Source organism: Poecilia formosa, unplaced genomic scaffold (assembly GCF_000485575.1).
Source record: "Poecilia formosa unplaced genomic scaffold, Poecilia_formosa-5.1.2 Scaffold26, whole genome shotgun sequence".
NCBI classification, from domain to species: domain Eukaryota; kingdom Metazoa; phylum Chordata; class Actinopteri; order Cyprinodontiformes; family Poeciliidae; genus Poecilia; species Poecilia formosa.
Window position 1 is genome coordinate 899,313 of NW_006799965.1, and position 22,874 is coordinate 922,186.

The window sequence follows — 22,874 nt, forward strand, 5'->3', positions numbered from 1 at the left end:
ACAGTTGTGTCACATTATATTGCAATACTCAATAAAGATAAAAGTAAAATCGAATGCACAATTACAGAAACTACTGCAGAACAAAGTTAAACGTAGATGCAGATTTTTTGTTTTGTTTTGTTTTGTTTTCTACTCAATGAAAACATTTGAAATGACATAAATGAAACTGAGGGTTTGAACTGAGGAAGATAAAGCAGGTTTTCCACTCCACATGTCCGACTGCTCTTCAATACAAGCCGAACATCACAATTTGCTCTTTTTGCCCAATCAGAATCAGTGGGCGCAAGATAAAAAAAATTAAAAAAAAGAATAAAGAGTTAATGAGGCTTTCGCTGTGAAGGTCATTTTGTGCCTAATAAAATCAGAAACAGTTACCCTTATAAATAGGTTGTAGGTTTAAGTGATTTAGATGAATGCTACACACTCAAGACTCAAACGCTTTTACAGAAAACCATTCTGATCGGATCAAACGATCAGGCTGACAAACATTCTTCAATGTGGACGCTGCTGCCAAGTAAAGAAGTTAGATATGTCGAGTGTATGCGAGATGTTAACCGAGGAAGCATAAAGCTGTAGGAAGTTTTTTTTTTAAAGGAGATAAGGACGTTCTTGTCACATTTTAAGACATCTGTGGTTTTATTGGGCTGTGAGAGAGAGCAGAACAACATCATCAGTTTAAACCTTTGAAGATTTAAGGCTCTTTTCAGTTTAAAAAACACACTATGAGGAAGCAGACTAGGTTGTAATCTTGGCATTTGAAAAGAAAAGGATCTGAAGTGAAAGAGGGGAAACTTACGCCAAGATCTTGTGGTAGTTGATGACGTTGGGGAGGCCGAGAAACTTCTGGATTTTATCCATGACCGAGGCGGGCTCCGTCTTCAGCATCTGTCCATCCAAAACCAACAACTGGAAGAAGACAGGAAGCCAGGCATTAGAGGAGGAGCAGCTGTGCATACAACAGTGCAACATAAGAAAATAAGTTACGCCGACATGATCTTCCTCTGTTTTCTTTCCTTTTTTTTTTTTTTTTAAAACTACTTTTCTATAATTAAATTCAGACCAATTCCCCTAAAGCACTCAAGTCAGAAGCAATCCTTAAATGGGGGTGTCAACAATTAATGAGAGAGAGCAACATGTAGTAAATGTAGGCGAGATATTAACTCTCGGACGAAATACAGTAACTGTAAGTTCGTCTATAAATAGTTTTAGAGTCTTGCTTGCAGAACCAGCTCATTAGGTAGCTAAACCGCAGTCCTAAGGTCTTCACATCCATCTTTGTTGAACTGTGGAAACTGCTGACAGAAATCCCCTGGAATTTGTGCAAGCCCTGGTAAATGAATCAATAAAACCCATTGGGGAGTAAAATAACAAGTAGTCAATACTTCCCACCATTGCATTATTGATTATTTCTGTGGTATAGGTCTTGAAATATAAATCACTGATTCACAAATTTATTTGAGGAGTCTGTCCTCCAGATGTTCAATGGCTGACTGTCCTGGTTTTAAAATTTTAATTGCTAATTTCTTGCCAAGAAATACTATTAAAAAAATTATGGATTTTCCAAAACTGTCTATGACTTCTCTGCCTTCAATTGCTCTCTCTCCACTGGGGTGGTTTTTTTTGTTTGTTTTTTTTTGTGTGTGTGTATTTTTCCTTTTTTTTTTTTTGCACACTTCTGTGAGAGAGTGAAAAACAGAAACCCCCCAAAAAGCTTCTAAAACCACCAGTGTGTTTGAAGATGGACACATCCTGCCAGTATAGACTTCGACCCTGTGCACATGTTGTGGACGGCTTAGCTTTGAAAGCAGAAATCAGGCTGCATGAACCGAGAACTTAACTTGGTTCATTTAACTTAAAGAGAACACGGTATTACTAAGAATCTTTCTTCGTAACGCTGAACCCACAGCTTATCACCGCTTGCTCGTACAGCTTGTGAATCTAGACACACTGGAGCGCGAAAGGTTAAATTTTCCTCTGCGAGTGTTCGTAAAGGTCAGCTCTCATCCACGGAGGTCAGCTGGATTTAGAATACTCTCTTCAAGGAATGCAAAGGCGAGAATAATCCCCCTCACCGCCAACTCCCTGCAGGGAATCTCAAGAAAGACTTCAGTAACTAAGGAAACTCGTCGTCTTGTGCTTGCTCGCTGATTACACACTGATCGCCACTTTGTACGTGGAAAACAAACTACCTGGCTGGAATGATAGTGATTCAGCCAGCGCTCCAGGTGGACAGCGTACCAACCCGGCACCAGGCACCGATTCTGGAGAACCCGTAGTTTGATTGGAGCGTCGCGGGCCGCAGTGATGACTTTGTTGAAGGAGTACTTCAGCGCCACTGGGTCGTCATGAGCTCTTTGGTGCTGTGGGAGAGCGATTCGGGTTTCAGTAAGGAAAAAAAAAAAATAAAAATTCTGAAAGATGAAGTGATGGGCTGCAGGTGTGAGGACCAAGACAGACCTGGTACCAGGAGTAAGCTCTGTCCGCTGGGTTGATGAGGATGGTGATGATCTTCGCTTTAGGCAGAAGAGCGGCAGCCCTCTGAGCAGCCACCTCAGAGTCAAAGTAGTTGGCACTCTTCTCAAAGTAGTAGTCTGAACTGGTGTTGGAGGGCAGAGGGAAGTACTCCATGTACCTAGCAAACAACAAATACAAAACGAAGGATTTGAATCAGCCACAACTTCTGATCAAGCGGGTTCTTGGTGGAAAAACAGACGACATTGTGTGATGTTATGCAGAGCCATTAGCAACAAAACAAATCACTGTTGTATTTTTTTAATGCCTTATGTTTATATGTTTATTCAACTTGAAAGAAATTAAAGCTAAACATAAATAAAACTTGAATAAATCCACTTCTTTTGTAGAAATGTTGGTCTAAAAAAAAAAAAAAGGTTATAGATTTGCAGACCTGCCATTCTAAGCATTTTTTTTCTTGTGCATCACAACAAATTAAAAGGTCATTATGCAGTTTGTTCATTTCTGTAATTTGACGTCAAAAAGTAAAACTCATGCTAAGAGTCATTACACAAACAGCAATATGTAAATGAAGGGTTTATTTCTGTTAGTTTTGACAATTATAGCTAGCAGCTAATGAAAACCCAAAATTCAGTTTCTCAGAAAAGCAGAATAATACATAAGAGCGACGAATAGAGGACTTTTAATACAAATAACTTCTGTTACAGCCTCGGCAGTCGCTGGGAAGACTGCTGGCTTGACGGCTGTCCAGCAGACAGTTACTGAAACTTTTCGCAGGAAAACTCATTGTGAAATACGTTGACGGGGTTCACAGAGAGCTGTGTCCAACTACATGGGCTACAACCGTCACAGACCTAGTGTTAAGACACTCCTGAGCAGACAGCGTCAGAAGTGTCTTATCTGGCTAAAGAGAAAAGGGACTGAACTGCTGCTCAGTGGTCCAAAATCCCCTTTATCCTTTAAATACAACTAAAGTTCCCAGAGTGTGGAGGAAGAGTGGAGAGGCACAGAATCCCAAGTTGCTTGAGCTCCAGAGTGAATTTTCTACACTAAGTGATGATTTGCAGCGTTGATGCATTTATTTCAAGTGTTGGGTGTTTATACTGCCCAGTAGCCTGCTGTTGTAATCAAGACCACATAACCCAAAGATGTAGTAGAAATGAAGACCAGAGCACACCAAGAGAAGACTGGGACTTTCTACAGACCAAAACAATATTTCGAGACAATTGCTGTAGTCATGATAATCTGCCTGTAGGAGATTGGACAATAAATCAATAACAATACATACATACAGACACGTGATCAGTATTAATAGATGATACATTTGATAGAATTTTCAATAATTTAATTGAACTCCGATCCAGAACCACAAAGGATTCTGGGGGATGTAGGGAGAGGAAAGATTTCAGCCCCTCAACTTCTCATGGCCAGCTGAGAAAGGTTCAACTAACTCAGTCGCTCTTCGGTTGCCTAGCAACAACCTGTTGAGTAACTTGCGCAGCAGCAGTTTAAGGTTTCACAAGCGTGCCTTATAAGTGCTTAAAAAGAAAAAAAAAACAAACAAAAAACAACAATGGTGTGGAGTGAAAACTGTGAAAAAAAAGAGGAACGGTTGTGCCACCAGTTTGGCAGTATTTGAGATACTTAAATAAAAAAATAAAAAATTAATAAATAATGATCGATATCGACCAATACGAAGCACTTTAATCATTCATGATATTTGGCCAATAAATCAATCTGACTTCTCTGTTAAACAAGTGAAGCAGACAAACTAGACACCTGTAAAGCGAGCATAATGTTAACCAACTCGGCATTAGCTACAGGAAGTGAGTGGAGGCAGCAGGTGGGGGTCGGAGACTAAACATCTGAACACGTGTCTCACCAGTCAATGCCTCTGTGATAGTTGTGTCCATTGAAGAACTGGATCTCCTCAAACGTCTCCTTGCTGGGATAGTTGCTGGTCAAGTCAGGATGCATGCCAAGAAATAGGTAAAGTGCTGTTGTTCCTGGAGGAAGGGAAGAGATAAAAAAACAAACAAACAAAAAAAAACTTTATGGAAATGTCCTAATAAATATACTCCACCAAACAGCAACAGTTATAATCCAAAGTGTAGCAATGAAAGGATAAAAACAGAGCTACAATTCAGAGGAAGAGGTCTGCTCTGAACGGGGCAAACTCTTAGTAATATCATTTCTGACTTGGCCTGCAGAGGGCGCTGTAGAGCCGTGACTCACCTGTCTTTTGAGGCCCGATGACGAGCAGCTTTGGGAAGCGGTCACATGTTTTCTCTTTGGACCAGATGTCCTTGTGTCTTTTATCCTCACAAGGATCCTTTAGTCACACAAAAACACAGATACAGAGCCGTAAGCGGGATTAATTAGACTTCACTTTAATGTGTAGAAATCAAAAGAAAATGCAGATGACGATGACGTCCATCTGCACCCACAAAAAAACAATGTACAGGGCTTCTACATATTTCTTATACCCACATTCTTTGCTTTCCCACACTTTAGTTCTGTCTCTCTTTGTTTCATAAAACCTATATAATCAATTAACTGCAAAGATTTCCACAAAGACCTGACTTTCAGTACATCGTTCGTTCAGAATATTCAAGGAATGTGTGGAGACGGTTCCAGGCTAATAGGCGGTAGAAAAAAAAAAAAAAAGAAAAAGAAAATAAATACAGGTGGTGTAAAACCTTGACCTCACCTGCCAGAGGGGATCTCTCTCAGATGGAAACAGGCTGAAGTACTTCTGAGCCAGCTGGATAGGCGGCAGAGTCTGCATCTTCAGGTTGGTCCACGTCTTCACAAACATCACCAAGCTTTTGAAGGTGTACAGACCGAGACGGTCGTTCCCATAGTTGGACAGGTGGGTCATGAAAATACTGATCTGCGAACGGAAATGCCGAGCAGAGAGAAGTTTACTGAAACAGAAGAAAGGACGAGGAAATCTGGGAGACTGTTGGCTGCTCGTTGCCACGACACTGCCTTGACTTAAATCAACAATTAGCTTATTAAACTGTTGGGATCTTCCGTTGAAAATGCCCAAGATTTCAGGGGTTTGCTTTCTTAAAAGAGAATTTGTGCTTTTATTTATATTATAGTAAGCTTAGGCCCAGATTCAATTGCATTAAATCACGTAAAAACAAGCCCATCAATCAATAATGAATGAACAACTTTAAAGCGCTGTCCTTTCGCCAAAAGATAAAAGCAGAAGCAGTTTTGTGCAACCTACTTAGAGACGAGCCGACTCAGAGTAATTAGGATCAAACAATAATAAAAACCACTGCAGAAACAACCCGCGCCGTTTTCGTTTGGGCAAAGTCGCAGTAATGTGAATAAAATAGTCTGCAGTCTATGCAGAGACGGCCACAGCTGTGACCTTTTTCTGCAGTCTCAAACAAAAGTACGTGAAGAACAGGAGGCATTTGCGCCATTGTGTCCCGGCTCTATTAAAAGCGGTTTTTGTTGGGAGTGAAATGAAAAACATATCTGAGTCATTTTCCCCGCACCCTGTTTAAATTTCAATTTGCGCCGGCATCTAAATGGGCTTCAAAGTGCGCAAGACAAAGCAAACGCTCTGTGTGGGAGAGCGGCTGACTCACAGGGTTCAGCAGAACGGTGAGGAAGAGTTCCCCCCCATTGATGAGCTTGTCCAGTTCGTTCGGGCTGCCTGGGTAGTCTTTGTAGAAGATGGTGTGCGTGAAAAGACCACAAGTCTGCCGGGGCAACACCTGCGATGAGAGCACACACGGAGAGGATCACAAAAAAATAAATAAATAAAAAATAAGTTGGAAGCACCGACGCAAACGCGACGCCGGCTCTCTCCGCTGAGCCGCCGCTCCTCCGGGCGGTTTACCCCCACACACATTGTTTGTTCACAATAATGTTGTTATTATTCAGCTCATCAAGCCAAAGCAAACCTCTCGTTCGCTCCGAGTCTATATGGTAATTCATGGAAATGCATGTACAGTGAGGGGCGTCTGGGGAGCCGAATATCAATCATCGGTTCCGTGGTGAGCGCTGTCCATTCGGGCTGCCATATCTCAAGGACGGGAAGGGAGTTCTGAGACCGCCCGGGCCGACCGCACACAGGCGCAACAAAGAGAGCGGACTGAGGCTTATTGGCACCGAAGGTCAACTTGGGAAGAAATGGATACGTTTTCTTCTGAACCTGCTGAATATATTCAAATCCATTTTTACCTTATTTACCAAGTTATTTGAAAACCAACTAAGCCTGATCTTTTTAGTCGGCTGTTGACATTTCACTTTTGGTCCCCAGACACTTGCTTTCTGATGTCAGTCTTCATTCCGCTGCCGAGGCCTGCCTGCCGGTGTCTCGTGCAACGCCGGTTCTTTTGACCACGTTGTCATCTCCCGCTCAGTGGAAGGAGGCAAAACCCAACAACACAGATGGATGGACTGCCTATTAATTAAGGGGAAGTCTGTTGCTTTTCGGTAAAAGAAAACACGATTCTGCCAGTCGACCTGAGATGCTTCAAGAAAACGAGGAACAAAAAGTTCGAACGGGGAGGTCTGGAACAGAAAGCAACCCAGTTGAGATGTTTTCTTATTCGCCTATTAGTGTATTAAACGATGGTTAAAACAGGAGAGCAACGAGACACAGCTGACGGAGAAAAGCAAAACACTACAGCTTTTATTTGGCTTTAAAACTTGTTGATATTGGGGACACACTGAGTAGGTGACAGTAACAGCGTGTAATATCACCATATTGCAACAAAAAGTAGATATAATAGGAGGTGCTCTTGAAAATATAGATGTTGAATAAAAGTGGCCCGAGAACAAATTCTTGCAGAACCCCACACAGGACGTTTGTTTGCTCAAAAACATAATGGTTTTTCAAAGACGGCTACTAGCGTTTAAAGTGGTCTTACGCTGATGCCGCTGTGGATGAATCCCCGCCGGAAGCGAGCGGGTTTTAGGTGAGGGTACTCCTCTGTGCTGGTCACTTTGATGCCCCAAACTTTCTTCCAGGCGTCATACAGCTGCATGTGTACAGGATAGACCCCGGAGTGGTGAGGGGCCACTGCGTAGCCCATATTCGTGGGAATCCCGTGCTCCTGAGGAAGAAATTGCATGAGTAGGTGAGTACATGATGCATCTAGAGTTCCTGCACAGAGTTACATTTCCAAAGATAATGCAAAAGTTGTACTTGAATTCTCTGCAGATGTTTCGATGGAGGGCAGGCTTTAAATACAAAACTGACTGAGGTATGGATAGATACCCAGACAAACCCATGGGATAAATTGGCAGATAATGATGGTTGTATAGACAGCAGGGACAGAAATAGAAGGACTGAGGATCGATGGTTAGATAACTGGCAGACAGATGGATGAATACAGAATAGGCATAGATGAGGAACAAACTGTAGAGATACACATTTTTTTTTTTTTCAAAAACAATTTTTTCCATCCATTTCCAGACTTTTCCAGATTGTGTCCGAGTTAAAATTAGAAACTCCTATTTTTCTCTGAAGCAAACGGCAGGCATTTAATCATCAGCTGGATACGCGCCACCTAAACGTGCATGAGACGTTCAGAGAAACACGCTGAGGCGTGTAATTCAGAGAACGTCGTCTGAGCGAAGATAACCAAAACGTTTATTTGGACATCGTCAGTGAGAAAGAGAGGTAATGCAAGAAAACCGAGTATTAGCGTTTCGTTCGCTTTCATGCTGCCTTCATAACACAGAGTCGGTAATACCATCATTAGAAAGTGAGTGATGTGAGATGACACGACCCGGTCTGGAAGAAGAGTAAAGAAAAAGATTCAGCTGGGATGTGGAGTGTTTACAACATTCCCGCTTTTCACTCTAGTTGTACTTGTGTGTTGCCGTCCAAGAATGAAGGAATTTAACAGCATTCCTAAAACATAAAAATATATATATATATATATATATATATACACGAGATAAACTTCTGTCAACTGGCTACTTTAGCAAAACACATAAAACACAGCTGCCTTGAATTCCTACTTTTAACCAAATCAGGAGCTCATTAAAGAAGAAGTGAACGAGTTTGTCGTCTTTACTAAGCAATGGGCAAGAAAATCTTCAGGAATGCATCAAAACTTTAAATGCAGCACCTTTATGACTAAAAATTACGCTATTTACTTAATATGTTCAATTTCAGTCTCGCCAGACTTTGGGGTTTTTCAGCATGAGACTCAAGAGCTTTTACAGCTAAATTTGACACCAATATATTTCATTAAACAGCCAACCAGCGGGTTAGTCGAATCTTTTATCTTCAAGTCAAGCCTGAGTAAATAGACAGTTAAAACATACAACAGGTCAGCTCAAGGTGTACAATTTGTTTGCATTGAAAGATAAATGCTTCATTGCTTCCCAGCAACAGTTTCATAAATGCTGTATTCCTCACGCAGAGCTTCAAGTGATACAACAGATGAGTCCCAAAATTAAAACAATGCCAGTAAAGAAAAAAAAAAAACTATGCAGATTTAAGAATTATCTAAATATAATTTAACATTGAGTGTTAGGAATATTGTGACATTTAAGGCTTTGGGGGGCTACGGCTTTATATTTAACGCTCACACCCACGTCTCCTTCTTTCCTTTTTCATGTTTGAAAGCCATCACAGAGAAGCAGTAAAGCGAATCGCAGGTTGAAGCTGCTGTGTGCGCAGACAGAATTAATTCAGGACAAATGAACTTGGAAGTTTGTTCTGGGATTTTCTTTCTTTCTTTCTTTCTTTTTTCTGCTGGGGATTAACAAGACAAGAAACGGCATTTCTGAGTTTTAATCAGATAAATCCCCAGTTGTTTAATAAAGTAGCCGACAATAAAGTGTGGAAACACGACTTTAAAATGACGACTTGAGGCTTACAGAGAAAATACATGCATGTTTAATTGTTTAAAGGTTATTTGATTGCATAGGGAGAAAACTTTAAATCGCTGAACCCACTGGCTTTTTCCAGACCTCAACTCAAAGATGCGAGTGACGATGAGAACAAGGAGGAAAGGACCATGTGCCCGGCTCCCGTGGCTGTAAAACAAACCCAAATCATCAACCCGGCACCGCCAAGCTGGACAGACGGCTGGATGCTTTCTTGCTGAAGAGCCGTGTTCAGTTCTCTAGCCTTTTCATGCTCCTGTTTATATCTCGAAGTCGTGTGGTTTATTCAGATGCAGCTTCATAAACACAAGTCGTGCGGTCATTTTGCGTTGAGATACAAGAGACTTTTTCTCCTGGCAACACTCAAGCCAACAAGCCGAACTGGTTTGGTCTTTTGCCAACGCCCCGGTGAAGAACTGCAACGTTTAACTCGTTGACTGAGGCCTGCTGAGTCTGTGGAGGTGCTCCTCCTGTGTGTGTTGCAGTTTTTCTGAGCATTGCACAGCGTCACCTTTGGGTGATTTTGCAAAGACTTCCGAACCTACGGTGATTAGCATAAAGCTACCTTGAATGTTTTTCATTTATGAATAATGTTTCTACTGGAAATACTGACTTGAAATTGTTTTGGAAACGGTGTTTCTGTCATTTTCCAGTCAATAGGCAACAAGTGTTTCTCAATATGGAAAATGCAAGAGAATATGAGCAGTGGAATTGCCTCGGAAACTTTATGGAACGTCAAGTTGCGGGTGTTAAATCTACCATTATTATTATTATTATTATTATTATTATTACTATTATTAGGGCTGGACTCTTCAAAGAAAAAAAAAGTGTGAATCTTTAGTAGGTGAGAAGCTCATAAAGGTGGAAATTTTTTTATAATGAGAAAGAAATAAGTGTCTGATAAAAACTGAATTTCAGTTTAATACTTTTCCTTTGTGCAGTCTTAGTTATTTTCCAACAAAAGATTTCCTTTCTCAAGGTCAATGACTCGGCTTAAAGTCACGGTTAGTACATTTCGACGTTATGCGGGGCAAACGTTCATGCTTTGCAGCAACACACAGCCAAACCTCCTGGTTGTAAAGAGACGGCCACAAGCTACCGATGTTAACCAAATCATCCACATCTGATTAGCAGCACCGGGCAGCTACTTTTCCCCCTTTAAGTCCAATGAAAGCAGCAACATTGTGCTCAGTTTTCACACACCACTTTTTCCGATTTCTCTTCATTTCAGGTTAATAAATAACGACAGCGTGGAATCTGGTGTGTATTTTTGCAGCAATGAGGTTAAACTTGAATACATTCAGACCTTGGAAAAAAAATCTGAGCGCATAAAGCTCTGCAAATAAAAGAGGGTGTAGTATTTCTTTATTACCATGGAGCCATGGGTGTCAAAAAAAGACCATGTACATAGTAATAGATGTTTGTTATATTAGAAGCTGATGTTCTCCACCGCAAAATGTAGCATTTTCCTCCTCGTTTCTGCATCTGTTTTTAATCAGGTTGTGCCTAACTACGAAAAGCAGCGCTGCAAAACTCGAGTTGAAAAAGGAAATGTTTCAGCTTCAGAAAATGAAGCCAACATTTGTTGCTTATTTGCTTCAGACAGTAAAAACATAGACTTTGACCATTTAATCTTAGGCAAACCTGCAGCTAAGGCCAGATTATTCATACCCGTGGCATTTTTGATCAACAAATTGTTTTACAACTGCGTGTCTAAATGATTAGTAACTTTCTTAACTGCGTCTTGCATGTTTTCCCTGGTATGTTTAAAGATTTGCCTTTTGGTGGTGAGGTTGGATCTTTATGGCCAGTTGAATGCTAAATTATCCAAAGATACTATTATTCACAGACCATTAATGAGCGAATAATCCACACTTATTCTTTGTTGAGAATATTAAGGTTCTTGGAGCCAGCATACACGGAAAAAAGACTGGGTGTGAGCAAATTTCACTTGGTTAAATTGGAGATATTTTTGTAATTACAAACTATGATTTGAACACAAGATCTACAAGAATTTAAAACCAATAAAAACCTATGTTGACTTAAAAACTAATTTAATTAACAAATACTATGCAAAACCAATAAAAACCTTTAAAACGAGTAAAAACGTTTAAAACGCACAAAAAAGGTTTAAAACCAATAAAAACCTATGTTGACTTAAAAACTAATTTAATTAACAAATACTATGCAACACTAGGAAAAACAGAATTGTTAGTTCCCTAAACATAAAAGGGACAATTTCAAAGGCTGAATTAGTTCTGGAGTTTTGCCGCAGCATGAAACGGCTGCATTACTCGGCCAAAACTACTTGAAACTAAATAAATGAAAGTTTTCAGTGCAATTCTCAAATAGCAAAAACGAAGGAATGAATGTACACATTTAAAATGAAAATAAATACGATTCTGCAACCCATTATTGAAAACCTTTTATGGGATGAAACTGAGATGCATAAATGTAAGTACTTTTTAAGACCACACAAGAATGTTACTAATAAATCTGATCAATCAGCATTAGTTTGATGGACAAGCTAGTAGCATAACTGCTACAATTAAAATCATACTTCCTCTCATAGTGATGAATTCAGCTAAAACTCAACTGGAACAGATTCGCTTTTCATTTAAACAAAAATCAAAGAAACTTCCAGCACAAAGGGATAAACAAGGATGCCTCTGATTCACAGCCTTCAGTCAAAGCTGTGACCTTTGCCCTCCCTTCTCCCCCCCCATCATGACTCACCATGGCAAATTTCTTGTTGAGCAACATCTGCTCGGCCAGCACAGACTGGTTGTGGAATAAATGGGGCTGCATGTGGCTCCACATGTGAGGAAACCACCAGAAATCCTTCACATGGGACAGCAGCAGGTCATCTCCCAGGTCCTCCTCGTCCGATCCTGTGTGGGTCAGAGAGTCGGGGCCGCGGGGGGAGGAAGACAAGAGATTGAAACAAGCCAAAGGGGTCGGCAGGAAAAGGCGGATTTAGGAGGAAATTGAAGAGATAAAAATAAAGCAAGACGAGTTGAGACAAAGGTAAAGTGGGAGCAGCGATGGAAAAAGGGAGGAAATGAAAGTCAGCGAAGCAAAAGGAAGAGACGTTCACGTATCAGAGTGAAGGATTAGCAACAGCGAGGAGGAAAGAAATCAAAGGTTAAAGGACGGCAAAGAGCAACAGCAGAAAAAGGCTTAAAAAGTGTTTCGGTTTGGGATGCTTTCGGGCTCTGCGTGCGTTAACTAGCATCTCTTACCAGCGTGAAAGAATTTCCCTGAGAAGCCCAGATTGAAGGTGAAGTTGGGCACATGGGTGCGCAGCTCCCTCTGCGTCTCCAGCAGGGCCTGAAACGGTGGGAGGGGAAGAAGAATGAGTCAACAGATGATGAGCTCAAACTGGCGCGTGAGTACGTTAATGAGCAACGCGTGCCCACATATATCTTTAATTCTGCGATTTTCTCTCGGTAAACATCCAACATCCACTCCCAGCTGCCGCCTCGCCGCTCCCCCATTCCGTTTGATATTTCGCTTCCCTCTGATTCGGGTGTTTGTTTCATTTGATCTAAATGCTGGATGAGGCTCCCCGCACGCAACACGACTCCCCCCTCTGCCACAACCCGCTTTCAAACTTCTCAATCTTGTCAGGGAGTGGGATTCGTTCCTAAAACCTCGCCGCTGCGGAGGCCTTGAAGCCTCCACCGTAACTTTTTTTTTTTCCCCCCCTTCCACCCTCCGTCTCTGCATGCGAGGGGAGGCTTTTCTGCTCTGAGGGGACGAAAGCAAGAAGCTTTTCGACATTCTTTGTATGCCTCCGAGCCCCTGAAATATTCATCGTCGCAGAGGTTTTTGTGACAGAGCGAGCGGCGGGGCCTGTCAGCTTTGAGCAGCCTGCTGGGATGGATCCATTCAGAAACGAAAAGAGGAGAGAGAAGAAGGGGTTTCTGTGTGACTGGCAGAGGATAGGACATGCTTTGTGTGAGGCCATTTTATTTTTGAATCATAGCAAAGCGCTGTTGAAAACACAGCCAGATGAGGAGATAAGCGAGGCTTGTTTTGCGACTCACCTTCACATCAGGCACCTTCATGCGGGTGCCTTCCTTGCCCACAAAGATGTCATCTATATCCACCAGGATGTAGCGCTCCAGGGACAGCGAGAGCCTCTTCCCGGTGAGGAAAGCCACGGCGTCCACAAACACCAGCTTGTGCAGCCAAAAGTTCAAATTATTGCCAAACAGGACCCTCTGGATGCCGTCGTGAAGCCCCAGGTCCTGCACCACCGAGGGCAGCATGGCCGCGTTCTGCCCCAGCGACGCCACGCTCTCGGCCGACTGGGTCTTCGCCATCAGCACGGGCTCGTAGGTGGAGTGGTTGGACTGGAACACGGTCCAGTCGTCCCCCGGCAGGGGACCGGGCAGCGTCTGGCCCGCCCGGGTGATTAGGAGGAGCGGCGACTTGGGGTTGACCATACAGTCCTTCAACCCCAAGTTGGAGTGCAGAAAGAGGGGGAAGCCTTTGAGTTGCGCGCTCAGCAGGCTGTTTTCGTTGGCCTGATCGACGCAGAGAGAGGCAAGACAGAAATGACAACAATTAATCATACATATTGCAAATAACTCCCTATTTTCTTTGGTCTCGTGTGTGAAGCAAGGCGTGTCAGGCCGACTCAACGGCGAAGGCATTAAGCGGTTCCAACCTGCTAACGCTCAATCTGCTGTGCTACAGTGAAAAAGCTGCTCTCAGATTGACGCATCGGTGACAACAAACAAATCATTCTCTGACTGTTGTCTTTTCTTTACATTCGCTCTTTTTGTGCGACTTGCAGTGCGTCATGTAAAGACTCTCAGCCCTTCGTTGTGTCAATATTTCATCACATAACTAAAAAATAAATTTTATTCGGATTTCATTTGACAACTCAAAACAAAGTCGTACGTAAGGAAAATGATGAATGTTTTTCAAAGACTTGAGATCAAGTCTTTGCATCATGATAAATTAAAACGAGCTCGAGCGTCTCTGTTCTGATGGTTAATGTCTTTTGAAGAGCTACCGCGATTGCCGACGTCGCAATCCACTTTATTTAGTGTTTTTATTTCTCTTTAATCTGTTGTTTTCAGTTGTGCATTCATTTGGATATTGTAAATATCTTCTCTTTCCAGCGTTCTTCACTAAATTAAAAGCTTATTTGTCTTTGAGAGGGCAAACTCGCAACATTATGCATTTGTCAATATATTACTTGGAAATAGTCTCAAAACAACAATGTTGTTATTATTCATCACAATCATTCCTGGAACAATTTAGCAAACAGCAAAATGTGCCATCGCGACAGGGTTTATATGCAAACACACTGAATGATGTGTTTGTTTTCATCCTCCTTCGCTCTGATTATTCTGAATAAAATCCAGTGAAACCTTTCAGAAAGTCACCCAATAAACCGAGTTCAAGTGTGTGATTTAACCTCAGTACGATATGAATACAGCTGCTCTGTGGAGGTTTCTGGGGCTTTTGTTGACAGGACGGGCAAGAAGAGCAACAATCAGAGAAGAAGCCATGAAGGCGATGGAAACCAACCCTGAACACACCATCGTCATGATGAAACACGGTGGTGGCGACAGAGACAGAGAGGCTGCTCAGAGTTAATGGGAAGATGGATGGAGCCAACTATCAGGCAATGCTGGATGATCTCTGCTTGGGGCTGCAGAACCGGGATGAAGGTTCGTCTTCCAGCAGGACAACAACAAAACGCACAACCCGAACATGTTTAGCTTTAAACAAATTCATCTTTAAGAGTCCAGATGTAAATCCATTTGAGGATTTCTAGAAGGACTAGAAAGTCGATTGTAACAAACAAACAATATTACTAAGCTTCAGCTATTTGACTAAAAAGCTGTCCAAATTGCTTTTTCACAATCACACTGCTTTGCATTCAGTTGTAAAGTGACTGAATGTGTAAAGATTTAAGTATTATAACTGTCAGCAAGGCACAGCCAGAACCTCCGCACCCTATGTGGTTGTTGTAGGATGAAGCTGGAAGTTACTGTTGTTTATCTACCAAGATGTGTAGATTAGACCCTCATAGGTTGAAGTGACACTAAATCTGAAAATCAGTGCTGAAATCACCGTCTTAATCTGAACAAAACCGATTCTCTTTCAAACAGCACCTGTTAAATTCATATCTATTTGCAGATTGAAACGGTTGGAAAGTAACAACTTTCACAAATGATTTTGAAACAATGAAAAGAGTAGAGGAGTTTTGCACAACCAAATTAAAGCAACAAAAGGCAATGAGCCTTCGCTTAGTTTTACAGCTCGAGTTTGACACCTTGAACAGAGACGATGCCTGCGCCTCAACAGGAGGCTCCTGAAGCATATCGGATTCCTACGAGAGATAAATGACAGCCAAAACTTAACAACAGCTTTATGTTCAGCATAACTGTGAGCAGGCAGAGGGGAACCTGATCTGAGAGGGGATGCAAAAATAACCCTGTGCAAAACTTTTAAACGCTTTAAGAATAGTAATAATAAACATTCAAATTTTAGTACCTTTAATTTAGCATTCGAAGGGGATTCGGTGTCTAATCTAATAGGTTTCAGATTGGTATCAGAACAAATGTTTGAATGGATCTCAGGTAGCCCTGTGTTTAATAAACAGGAAAACAACCCAGCAGAGATCTGAAACAGGACCCAGTGTTTCAGATGACCATCTATTGTAAGCCCCGTTTTCAGCTCGGCATTTCTGAAACGTTATATCTAGAGATGCACAGAGAAATCAGCCTCCGACGATTGCCGGCTCGGTCGGCTCTCAACCTTTCTATGAAATTGGATTTGAAAATGTTTGCAGTGTTTTGTTAAGTCACAGAATTAAAGATGTACAACCTCCAGGTGGAACAGACCAGAGAAATCCAATGACGGGGAATAATGGGAATAATATAAAAAAAAACTGAATAAAATTTGAGAGTTGAGCTTTACGATGTTTCTAATTATATAAGCTTTTAATATTTGTGAAACCCGATTTGACAACAACTTCTCTCTCCTTCCCATGCAGCTTGACATCACCTCTGCTCCCGACATGAAGAACTATGGCAGCGGAAAGACTAGAGGAAACTATTTTCAACACTGGTCTTCTTATTGATAGATGTTTACGGACGCTCTGCATCTAATCTCACCAAGCTTTGGCCAAGAACGGTCAAAGCTGTCAAACTTTTGAAAACAGTGTTATTTCCCTTCTACTTCACAATCACCCACTGCTTTGTGTCGGTCTATCACGTAAGATATTCCACTAAAATACAAGAATTCAGATCAAAAACCGGAGAAGGAGCTCCACACATCTTTGTCTGCCAAACTGTGAAGTCTGTGGTACTTTTCACGGATTAATCCAAAGTATTGAGACCGGTTTGTGTCTGCGCGGTAGACTGCTGGTTGTCAAGTTGTCTGTTCGGTGCTGATGACACCCTTTTCAGTTTAGAAGGCTTTTTATGCATGAATGACTCATAGGTCAGAGGGAAGTGTCTAAAATAAAAAAAAAAGTAGAAATGAGAGAAAAGACAGACTTTCAGAAAGCCTGGAGAAATATTGATCAAAACAACTTCAAAAGATTAGAAGAAAGTCTGGCGGCTAGAAGAAAGCGTGAAGAAAAGAGGGCTTGTTTTAAACATTTGCACTCCGCCATATGCAATCTAACGGGTATAGTTGGCATTTCTGTCAATTGTGGGTTAAATTGTCTAAATAATCTTTAAAGATGTTGCTACCAATCGGCCTCTATATATTACATGGTGATCCAGAGGTTTTGCAGTCTAGATCTGTAAAAAAAAAATATATATATATATAGACTCATGTTTTATAAATGTGACAGGAAATGTTTCTGTGCAAACAATTCAGAAAGCACATCTTTTATGTGACAGATCCATTAAGATGCACATCCTTGTTCTTTCTCAACAGGCAGTAAAATCCCACCAGGCTAACTTTCATCTGCCGCCCCCCAAACATCTCCATCCATGCCTCCGCGCTTCTATATTCTCTCCATGGCTCAGAAAGGGTGATTAAAACCATAAGACCTGAAAGATGGCCTCAGGCAAACAGAGGCCTCTGGGGATAACTCAGAGAGCAAGAACGCGGGAATAAGAGTTATAGACCGAGACATAAATAGAGGAGAGAAAGGCAAGAGACACTACAAAGACAAAGTGTAGAAAACAAGAATTAACAGACTGCTGGAGAGGAGCAAAGGAGGCCAGATTGCAGAAAAAGAGAAAGAAACGGATATAAAGAAACCAGAAGAGAAACGCAGGATAGAGCAAAGCAGCTGAGTGATATTGAACAAGGCAGGTCTTTCCAACTCTGTAAATCCCATCTCCTTGGAGATGGTGGGAGCCAGATGGACAGGGCAGAAGGTGTGAGGGAGCGGGGGGGAGGGAGGTGAGAGAGGCACAGGGAGTGTGCTGTTGTCCTAACCTTGAAGAAGCCGATGATGCCCACTCCGTACTCCACGCAGTATTTATCCAGCAGCTCTCGGTTCCAAGCGTCCAAGTTCACATACTTGAGAATGTTTTCGTAAATCACCAGCGTGAAACGCCCCCTCTCCTTGTCCGTCAGGGTGGGCATGTCCCCCTTCCCGGGAGAGATCTCAGTCCGGTACTTGAACCGGCCGGACTCCAGGATGGCCACGATCTCCTGCCCCAGTTGAGAATATTGGCTTTCCACAAACACCAGAACCACAGGATCTGTCCTGGTCCCTCCGAGGTCCACCCCGGACGCCCCCGGGACGCTCCGCACGGGCAGCAGCCGGGACGGGACCACCCTCGGGTAGTCCGAGTCCGCGGAGGCTCCGTCGGGGCCGGACAAGCCCACCGCCGAAGGCTCCGGCTCTCGCTTGACGCCATAGAGGAAGTAGGAGAAGATGAAGACGCTGACGGTGCAGAACAGGAAGAGGATGAGCAGGGAGGTCTGCAGGGGAAGGAGGCGGACCAGCCGACGGAGGCGTGTCACGCATCCCAGCATCGTCTCTCGCCGCACTGCTCCGCCCCACCGGCCCAGCAACACGCCGAGGGGACAGTTCCTCTCAGCGCAGGCAGAGAAAACCAAAAACAAAACAAAAAAACAAAAAAAAAGAAACAAAGAGACGGGCAGAAGTTTCTCACAGCAGAGTCCGAATTGTTACAGAGCTAAGCATGGAGGTAGCAGCAACAACAGCTACTGGGAAAGGAAACAAGATGGTCACGTTGGCGCTCCCTCATGTTGCAGTGCCGCTTATGTCACCATGGCAAAGAAGTGGAGGGTTCGTGGGCCGCCGGTACACACTCGTGCCGGAGCGCGAGCTGCAGGAGAGGGCGAGTCACCGGCAGAGACGGGCGGTGGAGGACTTCATCACCTATCCATCACGCGAATCCTCCAACCATATCCTGTCGACAATTTGCCCCACTCTTCTGACTGCAGAATAATCTCTAGAGGAAGCCGAGGCCGAGCAGGTCATCAGAGCAGCATCGCTCCCTCAGGGTACACACTCCACTCCTAGGAAAAAGACAAAAGAAAAAGAGAAAAAAGTTCAGTTGAAATCCAGCAGCACGATAGCAGCTCCTATAGGACAAACAGCAGGCTGCGTTCGGCTGCCATGTGGGTTCGACGGCGTGTGGGAGATGCGCGTGTATTATCAGAAAGTTCACTCCGAAGTAATCCCACTCAAAGAAACAGCTGCCAGATTCACCCTACACGCACGCATACCTAAAGTATTTTACACCCTTACAGCTTCTCTCTTTTTGTCTCGTCACGACAACAACCAATGTACTTCAATCACAGTTCCTACACATTTTTTTAAAAGAAATCTGATCCCTTTTCAGTCAATTTAACTGAACTTTTATATTATAAAAGTAGTTTATGAAACCTGCAAAAAAACAAACAAAAATAAAACAGACCAGATGAAATAATGTTATGAGGAAAGAATGAAGAAAGCAAAGAAAAAAAGAAAAAACAAGAAGGAAGGACACAGGGATGAATGGGTGGAGGGACATAATGTAGGACAAAACGAAAAGAAGAAAAGAAGAATGGACACTAGTGAGGATTGAAGGCAGGGGGAAAGGGAAGGACAAGACCTAAAGGACAAAGGAGAATGTGAACGAAGGAAGACACAAAAAAGGACGGAAAGTAAAAATGAAGCTAAAGACGGAGAAAAAGAACAAATGCAGGAATTAGAGACGAGATAGAGAATGTGGGACAAAAGAAAGAAAGGAAGTAAACACAGGGGAAGATAAAAGGAAGAAAAGTTGCAGAAGAAGGATGTGCACAAGTTGAGAAAAGTATCACCATGTTGCTGCCACCACCATGTTTCAATGGGAGATTGTGTGTGACCAATTAATAACATGACTTTTTTTCTTCTAGCCACTCCTCCACAAAGGACAGATTTGAGGAGTTCACCATTACTAGATACCAGATATTTCCACCTGAGCTGTGGTTCTCTGCAGCTCCTACACTTTTACTACAGAATCCTGCAAGGCGCTGCAGCCTCTGTGTCTGCAAATAAAACACAAATAAAGCAAAGATTCCAGGTCTTACAGACACAACACAATTCATAGGAGGAATGAGAGAAAGAAAGATGCAGCACGAGCTTGTTCACAGTTCAATCCAGTGAAAACGTGCGACAGCACATGAGTGAAGCCATCAGGCCCTAAAAACCCCCCACACAGAACCAGCACCACAAAAAAAAAAAAAGAATAAAAAAAAAAAAAAAAAAAAAGCCGAAGGAGGGGCAGCAATCGGAGCGCAGAGGCGTGGAGAACAGTGACAGACAAACCTGGCAACAATCAGACCCTCTCCTTTGTAGCAAAAATCCTCCAGCGCACTCGATATACATTTCCATACTCTCTGCAGACCGAGCATAATACCTCAGCCTTTTAGACTATCTCTATCAAGCCAAGTGTGAAATACCCAGGATGCGGCGTGAGAACAGTGTAAAGCTCGGCACTTAGAAAAACATCTTTTGTCCATTTAGAGTGCTGGTGGGAGAAACGCGACGGAGCATCATTACCTTTGCATAGAAAATCCTCTGACCATTAAGTTGGAGAGCTATTGTGGTGCTACGCCTCCTCTTTATAAAGCCCTCGACACCGCATTAGAGTCGCATCCTTCTCAACTCCGAGGCAATAAACGCTGACCACCAAAACTCATCTCGACCGACACAAACGGACATGAAAAGGATGCGATAATGGCGTCCTGGTTTAATTAAAGGTGAATAACATGAAGCATATAAGTTTGCTCAGCACAACATAACTCCTTAAGGATAATCCATTTTGATTACCAAAATAATCATTCAAAACAGACGCAGCAGGACGTGAGGAGAGAAAACGGTTGTATACGTCTGATGCAGCCGAGACTCGTTCTGGCATTTCTCTACGGCCTCCGTGCTTCCAGCTAAGATTAACAAGACGCGCTAAATCTCGCTGCGAGTGGAAAGGCAGGAATCACACTTCTGCTTCTCTGACTGGGGTCCAACTTTCCTCTTCACAGAGATACAGAGACTAATGTAAAGAGAGAGACCGTGAAAAGAAAAAAAAAATAGGTGGGTGTTCAGAGGACGTATCGTGGCGCAACAGACAAAAAAACCCCAACAGCTCCGGTCGCCTCGAGATCTCCCGGGGTGCCTTGTTTGTTCATTTCTAAGGGAGCCGAGGTTCGTGCCACAGCATATCAAAGTATGTTTAGCCGCAGGAAGCGACTCCTGCTGGAAACAGCGAAGCAGACGGCCACGCGAGAGTGACGACTTCACACGACACACAAGCCGAGGAGGGGTTTTCTTCAGACCTCTCCGGCGAGAGGGCTTGAATCTACTTATAGGAAACCAAAACTCATACAGCTGTAAAAATGAGAGAGAGCAGCAAAAGAAAAAGCACGGGTTGCTTTTGGATTTAACGTTAGGTAAAAATAAATCAATAAATAAATAATAAAATAATAAAAAAAAAATACCAGTTTCACTGTATTTGCATGAAGATTTTAAAAGAGAAAACATATAACATACTCAAGTAACTATATCAAGGTGGTATGACAATAACACACTCTTTGGTGTGGTTCACTTTTACAGAGAGAAAAAGACTGCTACTAGACGAACCACTTTTAGCAATGGTCTAAAGTAAAGCTGTAGAATAAATGTAGAATTTTAAAGCGAGCCATATGTTCAACACATCTACGCATGTCTGTGGACTAATCATGTTGTGAGAGATCCAGGATTTCAGTAGATAACAGAAAAGAGTAAAGCAATGCGGCTCTATTTCATCATCTGATGCTCTAAATCTGTCTGTCATGGAACATGTTGGCTTTGGAAATGTTGGCACCCATTTATGGGAAAATCACAGTCAACATCAGGAGCTGCATTTTCCGGAATATATAGAGGAAGATTAGTCTTCTTGAATCGTAGTTTTCAAGAAGTAATTGATGTCAGGAGCTCATAGCTTTACGAACTAGCCACAAAATCCTGTTTGGTGCATTTCCACACATATGTTTTGAAGCTTTTTGCATTTTATAGAGCGACAACAGATGGCTTTAGTAATTTAGTTGTTCTGATTACTTCGCTAGCCTGTAGTCAGCTACTGAACAGACTGAGAACTCACAGCTTTGCAAGTGTAACTTTAAAATCTACTTTTGTCATAATGTTACAGATGAATGGAACTCTTTTAGGTTGCAAGTCATAATAATTAAGTTTTGGAAGAAAGGGAGGTGCAACCCGCATTTCCTTGTGTTCTTTTGAGTACATAGGAAACGCACCAACCTCCTTTCAGCCTGCTGAACAGCAGTGCTCAACAACTACCACGGAAAGCAGTCCTGCTTCATGCTCCTTAGAGGGAAAACTCTGGTCACTTCCACTGGTATTACAGTTTAAGGACTTTAAACTGTAGAAAATATATGATAAAAGATATTACACATTTCGAAATCATAACTATTTGAAACCTCGTCATTGTCTGATACCGACAATCCGCCCTCAACTTGTTAAAGACCATCGCCATCTTTCAGCAAAGTAATATTTTTTCCCCCTTCCCTTGGGTTGGTAATTTGGTTGGAATTCCCTTTAAACCAAGGAAAACAACTTGAAATGCCCTGGTGCCGAAAAAGGGCCAAAAAAAAAAAAATAACCTAACCTAAAAAGAAAAAAAAAAAAAAATAAAAAAAAAACCCTTTTAAAGTGCCCAATAAAAAAAAAAAACAAAAAAAAAAAATCATATTTAATATTATGCATTATGAGGACAGTTCAGAAACCTTTACTCTGACATCTGATGTTTGCATATCAATTAGTAGTTTTGTGTCCGTTTTACAAATTTATAGTTTGGAAGTGAGGGTCATATTGCTTTTTGCAACAAGCTGGAGATCAATGTCTATGAGAGAGGATAAGCTACAGTAACCTGAAACTCTTTCTTTAAAAATCAATTATTTGTCCACAAAGACATTTAAAAACATACCATGTCTAACTATTTAATAAAATGTAAAACACATCTTTTTTTTTCTTTTCTTTTTGTTTTTTTTTTTGTTTTTTGTTTTTTTTAAGTAGTTTCTTCATTTCCTGTTTCGGCTGATTAGGA

At 42.1% G+C, this 22,874-nt stretch overlaps 1 protein-coding gene across 1 annotated transcript in view; it reads right to left on the reverse strand.

Annotated features, from left to right (window-relative positions):
• ndst1b (N-deacetylase/N-sulfotransferase (heparan glucosaminyl) 1b) overlaps window positions 1–22,874 on the reverse strand; it is a 70,748-nt gene that overhangs the window by 546 nt on the left and 47,328 nt on the right. Inside the window, exons 2-13 of the mRNA XM_007548306.2 lie at window positions 17,770–18,825; window positions 13,395–13,877; window positions 12,588–12,675; window positions 12,082–12,236; window positions 7,371–7,556; window positions 6,081–6,209; window positions 5,183–5,365; window positions 4,708–4,804; window positions 4,355–4,478; window positions 2,458–2,632; window positions 2,190–2,360; window positions 797–906 (exon numbers count right to left, since the gene is read on the reverse strand). Of these exons, the coding sequence (XP_007548368.1) occupies window positions 797–906; window positions 2,190–2,360; window positions 2,458–2,632; window positions 4,355–4,478; window positions 4,708–4,804; window positions 5,183–5,365; window positions 6,081–6,209; window positions 7,371–7,556; window positions 12,082–12,236; window positions 12,588–12,675; window positions 13,395–13,877; window positions 17,770–18,315 (2,447 nt within the window). The 5' untranslated portion in view covers window positions 18,316–18,825. The remainder of the gene's footprint in view (window positions 1–796; window positions 907–2,189; window positions 2,361–2,457; window positions 2,633–4,354; window positions 4,479–4,707; window positions 4,805–5,182; window positions 5,366–6,080; window positions 6,210–7,370; window positions 7,557–12,081; window positions 12,237–12,587; window positions 12,676–13,394; window positions 13,878–17,769; window positions 18,826–22,874) is intronic.